The sequence below is a fragment of the Sturnira hondurensis genome, unplaced genomic scaffold, assembly GCF_014824575.4.
Source record: "Sturnira hondurensis isolate 20B ecotype Veracruz unplaced genomic scaffold, ASM1482457v3 Scaffold0022215, whole genome shotgun sequence".
In the NCBI taxonomy this organism is placed as follows: Eukaryota; Metazoa; Chordata; class Mammalia; order Chiroptera; family Phyllostomidae; genus Sturnira; species Sturnira hondurensis.
This window is the reverse complement of record NW_028094846.1, coordinates 12,586,413-12,601,185: the sequence shown is the minus strand read 5'-3', so window position 1 is coordinate 12,601,185 and position 14,773 is coordinate 12,586,413. Positions and strand designations below refer to the sequence as shown.

General features: G+C 44.2%; 1 protein-coding gene across 1 annotated transcript in view; it reads right to left on the bottom strand.

Moving 5' to 3' along the window:
* CUNH1orf21 (chromosome unknown C1orf21 homolog) overlaps positions 1–14,773 on the bottom strand; it is a 116,173-nt gene that overhangs the window by 71,733 nt on the left and 29,667 nt on the right. The window contains exon 2 of the mRNA XM_037034871.1: positions 14,094–14,188. Within this exon, the coding sequence (XP_036890766.1) occupies positions 14,094–14,188 (95 nt within the window). The remainder of the gene's footprint in view (positions 1–14,093; positions 14,189–14,773) is intronic.

Sequence of the window (14,773 nt, the reverse complement as noted above, 5' to 3'; positions counted from 1 at the left end):
TGCACCCCCAAACTGATGGCTGCTTTAAGCAGTCACTTTTAAGAGTACTTTCTCCAAAGAACAAGACCCATAGCATCGGTGGAAGGACTGCATCATTTACAAGACTCCCAGCTGCCCTGAGATTGAAGCAGGAACCTTGTAAGTTTTGAGGTTCTTGGTCTATAACCTTGGTAACGCTCTTCGTCAGGAGTCTGAAATCCGCTGAAGGACCCCAATCTTCTGGCAGCCAGTGAAGGGATACTGTCCCACTGAACTGATATGTTTCATTCCACACTGTTGGAAATAACTGATGAATATTTCAAATGTTTTAAATACACTGCCCTCTGAGTTCTGCATCCTAATGGAATGGATGTACCAGTGAAGGGGTGGGTGACTGATAGCAGAAGAATATGCAGTCTGGGGTAACTTCGGCTCACGTAATGATTCACTAAATGTCACAGTTCCTTCCATCTTGTGCAACGTTCTCGCGAGGCAATGTTCTGGGTCGGATTCAAAGGCAATACTGTAAAGCATGGGTCAGCTTATCTGAATAAGGTCTAGGGAGGCCATCACTTAGGAATTCCTGCTAAAGACATTCACGTGTGAGAACAGAATTAACCAATTCTCTTTTTGTCCTGCTTTCTTTTCTGGATTCCGGTAAAAGGAAAATCTCCGATTCCAGCAAAACTAAAGCCTAAGGAATATAGTCTGTTCATTTATTCATTCAGCATTTATTAGTACCTGCCTTATGTCAGGTCCTAAATAAAACAGGCAAAGATATCATCCTGGTGGTAGACCTTCCAGGAGAAGTTACAGACACATTTTAAAAGGTGAAAACTCATTAGCAATCAGGGAAACGAAAATCAACACAAAAAGATACAGGTAGCAACAACTAAAACTCGCAAAAGCCCCCACATATTGAAGAAGAGAAATGGGCACTTTTTGGTACAAAGGCAAGTCGGCCTAAGATTTCTTTTTTGGAGAGAGGGTAATGGAGTGTACATGTCTCTCTCAATAATCCCATGTAGTGGGATTTATCCTAGGGGACTGACTGGAGACAAAAAGTATTATGGAAAACTGTTCACGGAAGTGCTAAATTATAGTATATTCAAAAGGTGCAGTGATGGTATATAAGATACAAGTCCACTTTTTATACTTAAATAAATTTTATCATTGTAAATAGTTTTTCACTGTTTATAAATAGACAAGTTCCCTGACACCCTAACCCTACGCTACCAGTTTCCTCTGTTACCACCTTCCTTGAGGGTGGTACTTTGTCACAATTAACCAACCCACGTCGATCTGATAGTCCTATTTCCTGAGCTCTTCCCTGGTGTCCTTTTTCTGTTCAGTAGCCATGCCTCCCTGGGCTCCTCTTGGCTGTGATGGTTTCTCATAGTTTCCTTATTTTGATGACCTTGACAGTGTTCAGGAGTGCTTGCAAAGTAGTTTGTAAGCCAGTATTTCTGAATGCTAATGTGATTTCTTGGTTTAAAATAAAAAAAAAAAAACCTCTCAAAAGCCAAATAATAGAAAAGGAAAATGTTGTGAATCAAAAAGATAAAATTTAGACAGCTCAGACTTGTAGAACGTCCCTTGAACAGGATCTGGCTGATGTTTTTCTCGTGATTTTTGACTGAGCTCCTGGGTTTTAAGGAGGAAGACCATGGAGATAAGATGCCATTCTGGTCCCTTAGTATCGAAGGGATATATTATCAAGATAACGTATCACTACTGACATTCATTTTCACCCATTTTCACCACGGGGCTGGGGTAGTGTTTGTCAGGGTTCGCCATTGTAACCTTGCCCTTCCCCCTCATTTCCATCCTCTGTTTTTTCTAAGGAAGTCCCTGCACACAGTCCGAACTTAAGAAATGGGAAGTTAGGCTCCGCCTCCCCAAGGGCAGATACATACATGATTTGAAATTCTGCTGGAGAGATTTATCAACTCTTCTCCATTTATTCCATCATTTATTTATATCAGTTCAGACTCATGGATATTCATGTTATACTTCGTATAAAGTAAACACACTGCCTCCTATACCAGATTGATAGTACAATCTAAAACTATATTATTCATTTCGTTGCTCAAATTGTTTCAGCTGTGGCCGCTAGGAACTCTTTCAGTGGGCTCCTGCGTCCCTTCGACAGGTCACACTGCTGTCTGTGCGTGAGGGTGTGAGTGAGTGAGCAGGTCCTAAGCTCCGGCATTGCCAGCGCTCCCGGACCATCTCCTGTGTCCCTCAGCCTTACAGCCAGTCACTCATGCAAGCAGTGCTGGTTCCTTCTTTGTTTTTAGAGACAAGACCTGGGCACTGTGTGTGCTTATTGCTACTGGGGTGACATTGCATCCGGGTCCCCTCAGCTAACAAACAAGTGTGTGTGTATACATGTAGCGACACATGCACATACCTATATACACACATGTATCTACATATATACTGCACATAAGTATACACCTAGATGCATGCCCATACATGTGTGTGTTGACATGCATATACATATATCTAGCAGTACTTCTACATGTATCCATCTGTTTCTCTATGAGGCCGAACGTCAACACACACCGATGTCTCCAGCTCTAATCCTCTGCCACAGGGTGACCCTCGTACCTCCTGTTGAGGGCCCATCACCTCTCACTCCAACAGTGAGAACCTGGCTTTACCATCTAACATCCGCTATTTAATTCTAGTCTTTTCACAACGGTTAACTCTTAGCTCCTTAGTAAAAAAAAAGAGAGAGTATAGTGCGTATGTACAGTTGCTTTTCCTCCTAGTCTCACAGTGTCCGTTCATTTCCACAGTTTGGTCTGCAGGTCTCTGCCCCCACCTGCTTCGCCGAGGTTACTTCCTGCATTTGTAATCTGTCGGGTTGTTCTGTCAGTCTACATTCTGTCCTAGAGTCCCCTGACCCACTGAATGTCATTTCATTGTGTAGACGTTCTACGAGTTTTGACGCACACAGAAAGTCGTTCTCTACCATGACAGCGTCATACAGAATGGTTTCACTACCCTAGAAAAAGTCCTGTGTTTCACCTATTCTGCCTTCCTTTCCCCACAAATCCTTGGAAATCATTGATCTATTTGCCATGTCTATCATTTTGCTTTTCCAGTGTCATAAAAGTAGAATCATACCATATTACCTCCTTCCAGACTAGGTTCTTCCACTTAGCAAAATACACTTAACATGCAGCCATGTTTTTCATGGTTTGGGAGCCCGTTGTTCTGATCACTACAGAACACCCTACTGTGTGGCTGGGCCACAGTTTGCTCATTCACCCACCGAGGACATCTTGGTTTCCTCCAGTTTCTTGGTGACTATAAATAAAGCTACTACCAACATTTTGCACGAAGGTTTTTGTGGGATCTTAGTTTGCCAATTCACTCGGGAAAGTATGCCAGGACCATGGTTGCTGGACATGGGGTAAGACTCGGCGTAGCTCTGTGAGAAATTCAGGTCCACTTTTCCCCCCAGAAAAACTATATTCCTATGTATATTAGGAATAGAAACACACACAATTATTATGGGATTAATGTCTAATTTTATTTTTTTTACTCATTTCTCTATTTCCCAAGGATGCTTTAGAATAATTCAAGCAAGCAGCACATTTATAATCAGGGAAAAGTTAATTTAATTTAAAAGGACAGGTAAGTAGAGAATAACAAGGATAAACCAAATCCAAGAGCCACGCCTTGTTTGTCTCATTTCACTAGATCACCAGCTCCTAGCCAGCAGACTGGCTGACAGGAGCTCACGCCTTGGGAGTGTTAGGACGTCATAGGGACCGTCTCACTTGAATGAGATTCTCTGTTGTGGCCCTACAGTTGGTGTTCCTTGTCACTCATTTCAGGCTCAGCCTGCCCCAGATGCAGAACAAGTAAAGGAACCCTCGTCAGCATCTGGGAGACACACATTCGTTCCAGCCAACCTTCCAACAGCAAAACATGCGCTTTGTTCCTGAACCACCCAAACCTCATCTTTTAGTCCAATCCCCAGTTTCCTGTCTTGTTTCTGGTCTAAGTGCCCTCAACCGTGCAAATCCATGAAGCATTCTTTAAAAAAGGGATTCCTCCCACTAAGCAAGCCCTCAAATGATCTAGTTATTAGCAGAAGCCTACGAGCACATGGAAACCTGGGCTATACCATCACACTCTGGGATGAACAAAAAAATGGAGCCAGCTCATTGAGTTTGGGAAAATATCACTGTCATTATCAATTGCTTTAATTTCCAAAGAAGGAGGAAATTGGGCATCTATTATCATCTACAGCACCCAGTAAATAAATTAAATTAGACTGATTATGAACAAAGCAGGCAGTGACAATGGTACCTTCATACACCTATTAGGATGTTGACAAGCTAAACAATATACCCTCCTGCCTCTAGAGGAAATGTATGAATTTTGTCTGCCCGGTTATTTATTTCTCTCTTCTCTGAATGACAGGTATAGAACTTGCTGTCAACATCACCAAGAATCTTTGAAAAACAAATAGGGCTGGTGAATCCTTATCGCTGTTAATACTGGGTATCATTTGCCCCCCCCAGAAAAGTCCACAAGAAGAGACACATCGCGCAGCTCAGACTCTTGGAAACATTAAGGTTTCTTTGGATACTCTCACCTCCAGGACATAAATTATTAATTTCGGGTGAGGCTACCTCACTGAGCGTGCCAACCGATGAGTGAAACTTAGATGCTTTGGTTTTATTTTTAGCATCATGCAACAGATAAGAGAGAAATATGAACAACCTGCAGAAAAGGCACACCACTGTGTTACTGCTCTATATCATAGGTAGCGAACACAAGGTCCATGGGCCGAATCCAACCCTCCACCTTGTTTTATCTGGCCCAGCACCTTGCTTCTACCCGGTGGCAGTGCCGAGCTCCTTGCCTCTAGTTAAGAGTAGTTACATCTATACAGTCCTAAAATGACATGCGGCCCTTTGAAGGCAACCGCGAGGCTGATGTGGCCCCTGGTGAAAAGGAGTCTGACACCTTTGCTCTAGACAGTCTAACAATGATGGTGGAGTCTTAGGTGGCCCTCCGAGTTGTCACTCGCTTCTCCCCATGCTGCTGTTGTCATTGAGCCCCTTCGGTTAAAAAATGCCTGTATTTTAGGTAAATAAATCTAATCTGAAAAATGACCAAGTGGGTCAAATCGAATCAATCTTTTAAGAAGGGCTTCTTTCTGCTTTGTAATGAAATATTATGGTTTGCTCTTGGTGAAGAGGCCCAAAGTCTAAATCCAAGGTATTATTCATGTTTGCTGTCCTTCCCACAGTTAAACAGGGAAAGTGTCAGAGGACAAATGAGACGCTGTCCTTTGCTCAGCAGAAGAAGGTCGGGAGTAACTGTGTACAACAACTTCTAGGCAGCTCCTTGCATCCAAGGAGAGCGTATTGAAAAGCCATCACATTTTGCAACAATGCTGGGAAAAGGGAAGTCACTATCAACACCCTCGATCTTCAAATGAGACGAGCAGAGGTCTGTTCTCATTATTCTGTAGTTATAAACACTGTGCACTGGTTAAAGCATGTGGCCATCTATAAACCGGAAATTAATATGCTGACTTAAAAAAAAAAACAGCCAAAACACGCCAACTAACCAAACAAACCCGACGTGTCCCATCAACCTCCCAGTCTACTCATTATTCATGCCACATCCCCGTGCTTGGCTCGCACGATTCCTTCTGCTTGAAATTCCCTTCCAGACCTCGTCTGCCAGTGGCAACTTGCTGTAGCTCAGGGTCCTGCTGCAGCGCCTGCTCTCTCAGACTCTCCCTGGGTTTCCCAGCCAGGGTCCACCGTTGCATTTTGGTTCTCCCATAAGGTTTCCCTAGGGCCCCTGTCAGAGGCTTACTGTGTATGCATCTGCCTCCCCTTGAGTTTCCTGAGAGTCCCAGCTGTGCCCTGTCAATCCTGACGTTCCTCCAGGGTCCAGACAATGCCTCGCTGGCAGTGAGAACTGAGAACACTGAGAAAAGGATTTATTCTGGAAGTATGTTGTGCCAGGGACCTAAGGATGTGCTCACCTGCATGTGGTCAGTTTAGCGGGCTCGTAGGGAAGAGAGAGAGGAAAAAGCCATTTGAAATAGGATTTCAGCCATGTTCTGTTCTGTCTAGCTCTTTGGATAATTATAGGAGTTGCTCCAAAAACCACCTTCAATTTATTGATTTCTGTATCTGTTAAGTGTCCACTTTATTTTTTTCCCTATTTTTTACTTAGAGAGGAAGGGTGAGAGAGAGAAACATAGATGTGAGAGAGAAACACTGATCAGTTGCCTCCCATATGGGCCCTACCTGGGAATTGAACACGCTACCTTTTGGTGTACAAGATGACGCTCCAATCAACTGAGCCATGTGGCCAAGGCTGTTGAGTACCCACTTTCATACTGCTCTTTCTCAGAGAATGAAGTCGCTATGTCTTTGTTCAAGGGGACTGGCTGTTAACTCTGACTGAAAACCATAAGAGTGCTGTGCTTTAATTTTGTCTCCGCCATGAAATAGCAAAACATCTCAGAAACAAACCCAGGTGTCCTTTGGTGACAACAGCAATCACCATAATTTGTGTTGGGCTTTATGTTTACGGAGCACTTTTGTGGGCATGCTTTCAATCCTCCTAACACGGCATCCCTGAATCAGGGACTTTGCTTCTGTTCGACACTTGAAAATGTAGCAGGCTGGTTCGACAATCCCTCATTCTTAGAGAATTAAACCCTACTCCTGTTCTATGTTCAACAAATTAGCACAGCACCAGAAAAGCCTGTAAGACTTTGGAGGTGCCTGGCTCAAGGAACACGAACATGCTGGCTGGGCATAGAACGTCTCCAAGATCAATAGCATCCTCCCCTCCTCCCATTCCTTTGGTTCCGCAACAAACAGAACGAAAGAGAATGATACCACCCAAACCTCTGCTCTCCTGGGCTGTTATTCCCTTAAGAAACTAAAAGGTTCAGGTAGATCAATCACGTCTGGGTTCCCGACACTATTCATCTAATCACCTGGGAAGACCCAAGGCTGACTTCGACGTCACAGGCGTGAGAGAACAGGAAGTGCGGATGAGATCACTGGTTGGAGGCAGGGGGTCTGGGGGAGTGAGTCTTAGGGAAAGTGATGTCTATGAAGCTGCCCCAGGAAGAGGCTTCCCGTGTCTCAATCAGACACCCTCAGGACCACTCTATCTTCGATTTGGTTTGGGAGCCCTCAGCCCTCTGGATTTTCCCCAACCAGGAATTATCTCCCTCCAGCCCATTCCAGCCTCAGCTGGAGCTCAAACCCAACAGGAGCCTGGAAGGAAGGAGGAGAGGGAACAGGCGCTTCCCAAAGCTGGACTCTGTAATATGTTTTATTTTTTTTTAATTTCACCTTATTCTCGACAGTACTAGGAATGTTTAAATGACTTGGGAATTTGGGGCAATTAAAAATCACCGTCTTTGTCTTATTTGGTTTCTAAAAACACTTCCTTGACCTTCCATGGGAGGATGGACACTCAGAGACAAACAGTCCTTGTTCAGATCACCAGGAACAACCTCTAAACAGAAAAATCAGTTTGCTAATACATTCGCTGCTCTAGAAAGTCACTGAATGAGTAAACCTGGCTGTGTCTGTTAAAAGGAGGCGTTTAATAGACTCTTAGAGGGTTCCCAATTGTGAGAACACCTTTACGGGAATGTATATATCTTGGTGTAATAAACTTACACTGTTCATTTACCTGTATTTTATTCCTCCAGATATGCTCTAATAACGAGAGGGATACAGTGACTGCCAGAAACCGTGCTGAGTTTGCAGACGCATCTTATTTCATTTTCACAACCGCCTGCTCATAAAGTGGGTTTGACTGTGACACCCATTTTGCCGAGGAGGAAACTGGGCCTTGGCATGCTTACCTCCCCCATTAACTCAGGTACCCGCTGTTGGTAGTTTCGGACACATCCATTCAGGTTTTTGTCTGGATCTTATACACAGACTTGTCCTGTTTTATTAAAAAACCTTCAGTGATATCCTATCTATACATATCTATTCTATAACTTGCATTTTCCCATGACAGTTCATAAAGCTTAGTCACTCCATATAATTGCTTTCTACTATACTACAGCTATACCATTCTCCTACTGACAGACATAAGGCTATTTTCAATTTTTCATGACTAGAAACAGACCTGCAGGAGAAGTCTTGCGCAAGCTTCCCCAGGCACACAGGCAGCTGCCTAGGCGAGCGCCAAGGTGTGGAAGTGTTGGGTCATGGGTGTGTATGTTTAACTTTTAATAGATTCCGCGAAATTGTCCTCCGAGCTGTTTACTACTAGCATGTGAATACATATGTTCCTACAACCATGCCCAACTATAATACTATCGAACTTGAAATATTTTTTTTTGCCATTTTAAAGGATCACGTTTCAAGTTGCATTTTCCTGACTACCATAAAAAATGTATTAGGCGATGCCATCCAGAGTGGTAATTAAAGAGTGAAGCCTGTTGAAGCAGAGCCATGTAAAAATGTTTATATTATTCTATGGTAGAAACACAGACGTGCATTTCTTCTCCCTTCTCTTGACAATGAGAACAAGGTCCCCTTAAGTGAAGAACCACACCGACTAGGGCCCCACAGGCTCCCTGTGTGACCCACAACCTGATGACACACATCGAGGATCCCTGCTTTGGTTTCTTCTGTGAACATGAGACCCTTGTGAAATCACCGGAGTGTGGCATTCACTTGAACGGGGAGCTTTCAGTGCTGGGCCTTCCCCGAGGCCCCCTCCAGCGTTCCATTCTCACTGAAATAGCCGCTCTCCTTCCACACTTGTGTGTCACTGGTGTGCACATTACTTACCTAAATCACGCCATTACAGTGCCATTCAACCAGGACAAAGAGGCTGAGAAACCATCACACCGGCTCTTGGAAAACACACAGTTAACTCAGGGAGCAGAGGCACAGGGGTGTTCTACAGAGTAGCCCACCGCCATGCAGGGGAGCATACCTTTGGCGGCAGTCAGCTCCTTTGGGAGAGAAATCTGCGTGTCTTCCAAAGCAGTGAGTTGGGTGAGGGAGCACCCACTGGGCTAGTGACGTGGAGCATCTTTTCCTATGCTTGCCGCCCAATACCCTCTATCTGTTCGTTTCATTTACCTACTTTTCTAATGGATTCTCGTTTTTCTTAATTATTTACAAATGTTCTTTATAAATCCCTGATATTAATCCTTTGCCATTTATATTTCCCCCAGGCTGTTACCTACTAACTACTTTTGTGGCATTTATTGTTTTAGAGAAGATTGAATTTCAATCTAATGAAATAAAACCACTTTTCTTCCTCCATAGCTTTTGGCTTGTGATAGGTTGTTTAAGAAATTCGTGCTGGTTTTCCGAGGCTGATGCCTCCCTTTGCTAAGATTCTAAACACATCCTACGTTTTCTGTGAACACTTCAATCATCTTTGTTATTCCCTGGTTCCAAATATAAACAGCTTGAAGTTCAGAAGTTTTCAGTATTTGACCGAAATTACAAAGCTAGAAATGATGAAACCAGGACCCATATCGCTGTATATCTATACATCATCTTTCACCCACAGCACCTTCCGCAGGAAGGAATTAAAGTCCGAGAGAAGTACTGTGGAACATACGATGCCCAGCGATGTTGAAAACTGGGATAAATGCACATCTCTGTACTGAGTACGTAAATGGTTGATACACAAATGATTCATCATCAGCCTCGGAAAACCAGCACGAACTTCCTCCACCCACAGAAACTGCAGTCAGAGGACCCAAGTGACTGGAGAGCTAAATATTCCAGTGGTAAAGTAAGTCATGGGAATAAGAAATAGAGTAAAAAACCTTGTAGTAACTATGCACGGTGATAGACAGGTACTAACTAGACTTACTGTGGGGGTCACTTTGTAAGGTGTATTCATGTAGAGGCACCACGTTACACACCTGAAACTAGTATAATATTGAATGTCAACCAAAATACTACTGAGCAAACTACTAGACGAAAACTGCTACAGGTCCAACTGCTCTCAGTCATCCAGCGCCCCATCAATTCAAGCAAACACACGTGTACTGAACACCTAACACATCCCAGGCAATGCTCCTCATCTCCACACACACCCTCGTTTTTTGCCCTTTGCTAGACTTCTCCACGTAGATGTTCTGCAAGCTCCTAAAGCTTTGCTTGCTCAAAACCAGCTTCTACATTCACCATGTTCCTTCAGTTGTGGTCGCTTCGGTCACGTGCCTTCTAATTGCTACTGGGAAGTGCGCTGTGCAGGGTGGGATTTATGTCCGATGTGCCTCTGTGTCCTCCAAGGCACAGAGCCCAAGACCCCAGTAGTACAGGTGTTCTGTCAGCTCCTGCTCCACTGTCACATGGTGTGATCAGTGGCTCAACTTTCTCCCTTGAGGACCACACTGTGATCTTGTCAAGGGTGGGCAAGAATGAGGGAGGGAGGGAGGGAGGGGGAAGGAAGGAAGGAAGGGAGGGAGGGAGGGAGAGAGGGAGGGAGGGAAGGAGGGAGGAAGGCCTTGTATTCTTAGCAGACACAATCTTCCCATTGATTGTACCACTTCACTGAGGTCACTATTTATTATGACTACTACTGGTCACCTTTCCAGGGGGTCATGATCTTGGTATATCCCGATTCTTCTGGTTTTTCTTAGTATCTATAATGAGCTGCCATAGCTTGTTGCCTCTCTTACAGCCCAGCCCAAATCCTTACTACAGGGCCTAGCAGAAGGAACACCTACTTGAATGTGGTTGGTCGGGTAATCATGTGAGTGTAATAATTTATAGTTTCAGTTTGAACATGTCACCTAAAATGTCATATGGTGTGCTTGACTGTGATATTGCTATGTCCCAGAATTACGTGCTTATGAGTCTGTAATAAAGGAGGGAGAGTTATTTGTACCAGACCCTGTATTCCCCCTGCCATCACCTTGGTTCCAGCTTGTTGTTTCCTGCAAAAACTATTATGAATTACCTCCCGCCTGTGCACCCCACACCAAGCCATATACGCCTGCTGTTGCCACACAGTCTTTCCCGAATCATAATCTTATCATGCCGAGCTCTTGCGGAAAACCTTCGAAGTCTCCCTTGAATCCACGGAAGTGATTTCAGACATCTCAGCCGGACACCGAGGCTCTGTCTACATTTTGATGTCGCGAGAGCCTCAACATTTTGATTCCCATCAGCATTTTGATTCCAGTTTCCCACTGCCGCCCCACCAACACTCTCTCTTCTTCTCGTTATTAAATCCGGTTTGCGTTTCTTAGTTTTATTACGTCAGCCTGGGGCACTCGTTCCCATTCTGTCCTGCGAGGCCCACTGGACATGCCAGCTCTTTCATGAAGCGGGGGCCGATGCCCCAGCAGACGGATCTCGGCCTCCTCTGATCTCGGCAGCACTTTCTATCGCCTCCTGCTTTGGAATCCACCTCCCCCTGTTTTGTTTCTAGTCATTTTCCGCTTACCTTGTACCCTGCAACTCAACGGCCTGGGGTGAACCTCTGTGCTTCCCTGATTTTTCTATTTTTCTGCAGTCTAGCACAGAGCCCTGTACACAGAGGCCATCACTAACATATCTGTTGAACTGTTCTCTTAACTCTTTTGTACGCTCCTGGGGGAGAGACAGGGACTTTATGTCTTTATACAAAATAGGCAATCAAACTGTAGAAATTCAAAGGCTCGGCAAACATATTCGAGGCAGGATGACGTGACGCTGATGACCATGGGGGCTCTGGAGGCAGAAACGGCCTGGGTTCAAATCTCAGCTCTGCCACTTGCTCATTGTGGCTTCAAGTTACTGTTCTAAACCTCCCGCCCAGCAGCTGTGGGGAAAGACAGCCTGGTGGTGGCACTGTCGGCAGGATCCCACGAGTTGTGCACGGTGTAGATTTTGAGTGCAGTGCCCGGTATGTGACAAGCACCTCGTGAGAGTTAGGCGTTATCGTGTAAAACAAAAGAAAAGAATAAAGGATGTGAGAGTCAGTCTTTCCTTCCTCTTTCCATTAGTTCACCGTGAGAGAGTTCTAGATGAATACTTTAAAGGTTAATGCCACGGCTGCACGCATTTTGAAAAATCTGGCTCTGGAACTGTGAAACTATTTCAAGAAGTACGCTTTGACACACAAAAGCTTCTTGACTCTTAGACTGTTTTCACGGATTTAAAATCAAGACTTGGCATCGATTTCAGCCACCTCCCAATGTAAGTTTCAGACTTAGGAGGCCAGAAGTTTTCCCAAGCAACATACATGGTTAATACCTGGCTAAGAACCCTAAAGGGATGGAGCAGGCGACCAAGATGACATGCGTGCAGATAGGTGAACATCATTCACTTTTGGAAAGCAGTCTGGAGGCCTCAGAATCAACGACTCCCATTTCCTCTCCACTCCTCTTGGAAGTCTTCATACACTTAAAGATTCCAGTGTAGGGTCCCAGCTCTGACTGGCGGGCAGAGTAAAGGGTGTGGGGGTTGTCGCGGGGGATCCACAAGCAAATAGGACCAGAAATTTCCCTCTCTTTGAATCTCCACTCGGTCTGCAGAGCAAAGCCCCAGCGCGGATTCTGGCCGCAGGGCTGGAAAAAGGTTCAGGAGCACCTAGGAAGTGATTCTAAGAGAAAAGGGAAAACGGTGACCTGGCCTAAATGTGACCAGAGCACGCGGAGGGAAAACTCACACGCTGTAAGAGAAAGGTCATGGGAAGCAGAGACACACGCTGGTCATTAGATCCAGGAAATGGCCCCTGCCAGGCTGGTCACCGGTGTCTTCACGGGAGTATTATTAAAGATGAGATTCATAAATCAAGCCAGAATTACATCGAGCACGGAGAAGCTCTGGTTTTCAGTAAAATAAAGTAGGAAAATGACTGCTGATGCTTCAGCTACTCAGGTCTTCTATTTATCTGTTCAGTGCATAAAAGTCTGATAGTACTAACTTCTCCTATTTAGTCATAGCTACCTTTCCCTGGATTTTAGTGTCAATGTTAAAATAGGCCACAGGTTACAATGAATCTCCGTGACTTCAGTGACACCTTAAAATCCAAACCCCATTTTTGGAGCAAGGTTTTATTACAAAGTATTTCCACTCCTTGAAAGCGATCTACAGTACTTAGCTGTTGATACGTTAGTGTTTTGAGTCATGTATCAGATGTTCAGGAAAAAAACAGAGGAAAAAGAAGTAGCCCATTATGTTCATTAGCATATCGTGGAAAATGACAGCCTTAAGTCTCACGGGCCCTGTTAGCATTCTGCTAACCCCCTCTGCTCTGGCAGAAATCATAAAAACAAAGCACATAACAGAAAAAAAGGAGTTTCCGTCAAAGTGAAAATATTTTATGGCACTGCAAGCTTCTTAAAAATGTACTCATTCAAACATGAAAAAATAGCAAATAATCCCAAAAGAAAACAGAAAAGCTATTTGGCTCCATCACAGCTGAACACACGCATACTCTGAACAATTTATAACCGCTTGTAAGAAATCAGCTAACATGACAATTAACTAAATGTTTTCATAGCGATGGAACATTAAGTTGAAGCATGCATGTTGATTCATATTAAAGAAAAAGGTTCCCACCCTCATTTCAGGGCATTATAATTCTCACATTAAGTCAAAACCTACAGCACCTTTACCGCAACTACAGCCCCTCTACCACAAGATGTGAAACGCTGACTGTTTTGATGGAGACCTACCTTAGAAGCACATTATTTTCCTAGGAAAGGCAACTTCCCCAACACACTCCATGTTCAGAATAATGAAACGCATCCATTTAACCCTGACCCGGACAGGAGCGAAAGGGGGCGGAGAGAAAGATAAGAATGGTCCTCTCCCCCTGCATCTCAACCCTACTTCAGGCTTTTTTCTTTAAATGTAACCATTTTCAAGCCCTCATAATTTGGCTATTGTTTCCCCTGGAGCATTCTCTATCAAGATTAAAGAAGGGCTAATTCAGGAACAAACAGGATACAGGAATAATAATGGGGCGGCTTCCAGGCAAGCTATAAATAGTGACGGCATTTTCAAGAAATCTCGGGCCCAGTATGTAAGTTGCCATTTAAATGTGCAGTGCGGATTTTATTACAATGGTGTCACCAAAATGCGTTTTTTTTTAAATATGAGAAATTCCATTCTTACCAAGTTTTCTTGGTTCCTGGCTGCTATTTTCTGCTCGTCTTCTGCCCCGTTTTTCATGTATTTGACCTCTTCCACCGGTTTGATCCTATACTCATCTGAGTATCAAAAAAAAGAAAAGAAAAAGAAAAGATATTTTAGAACTTTTTCACAAGGGTAGGAAAGTGTCAGTGAGAAAAGCGCAATAGCGTCATTTGTTGGAGCCATTTCCCTGTGTCCTTTCTACGGGGTCCATTTAAAATATCTGGACGGAGCTTCAGCAGTCTCCTTTTGGGAGGCGCTGTCCTCTGTCTACTGGGGCAACCTCAGCACCGTGCTGGCAGCTAATGACGGCGTCCTTGCCTGGTCCTGTCACAGAAAGCAAACGGTGGCAGAGGAAATACGCTGTTCCATCTCCAAAACCTTTTGGAGTCTGCACACACCAGGCCATTATCACGCCATGGCCTAAGGAAGAAGGTTCTCCTTGTGAACTGGTATTTTCCTTACAAGAATGTGAGTTCAAACGCCAGAGGCAGTGATGTTCAGCAGTTCATTTACGCCTTACTGTCTCTCGGGCAGGAAAATAAAAACAGTGAAGTGCTGTTTAAGACTATAAAGAGTTTAATTGATCAACAACAAGATATAAACAAGAAGGAATAAATGTTTCCTATTTGTAACTGCCATATTAAATGTGGGGCAGTCTG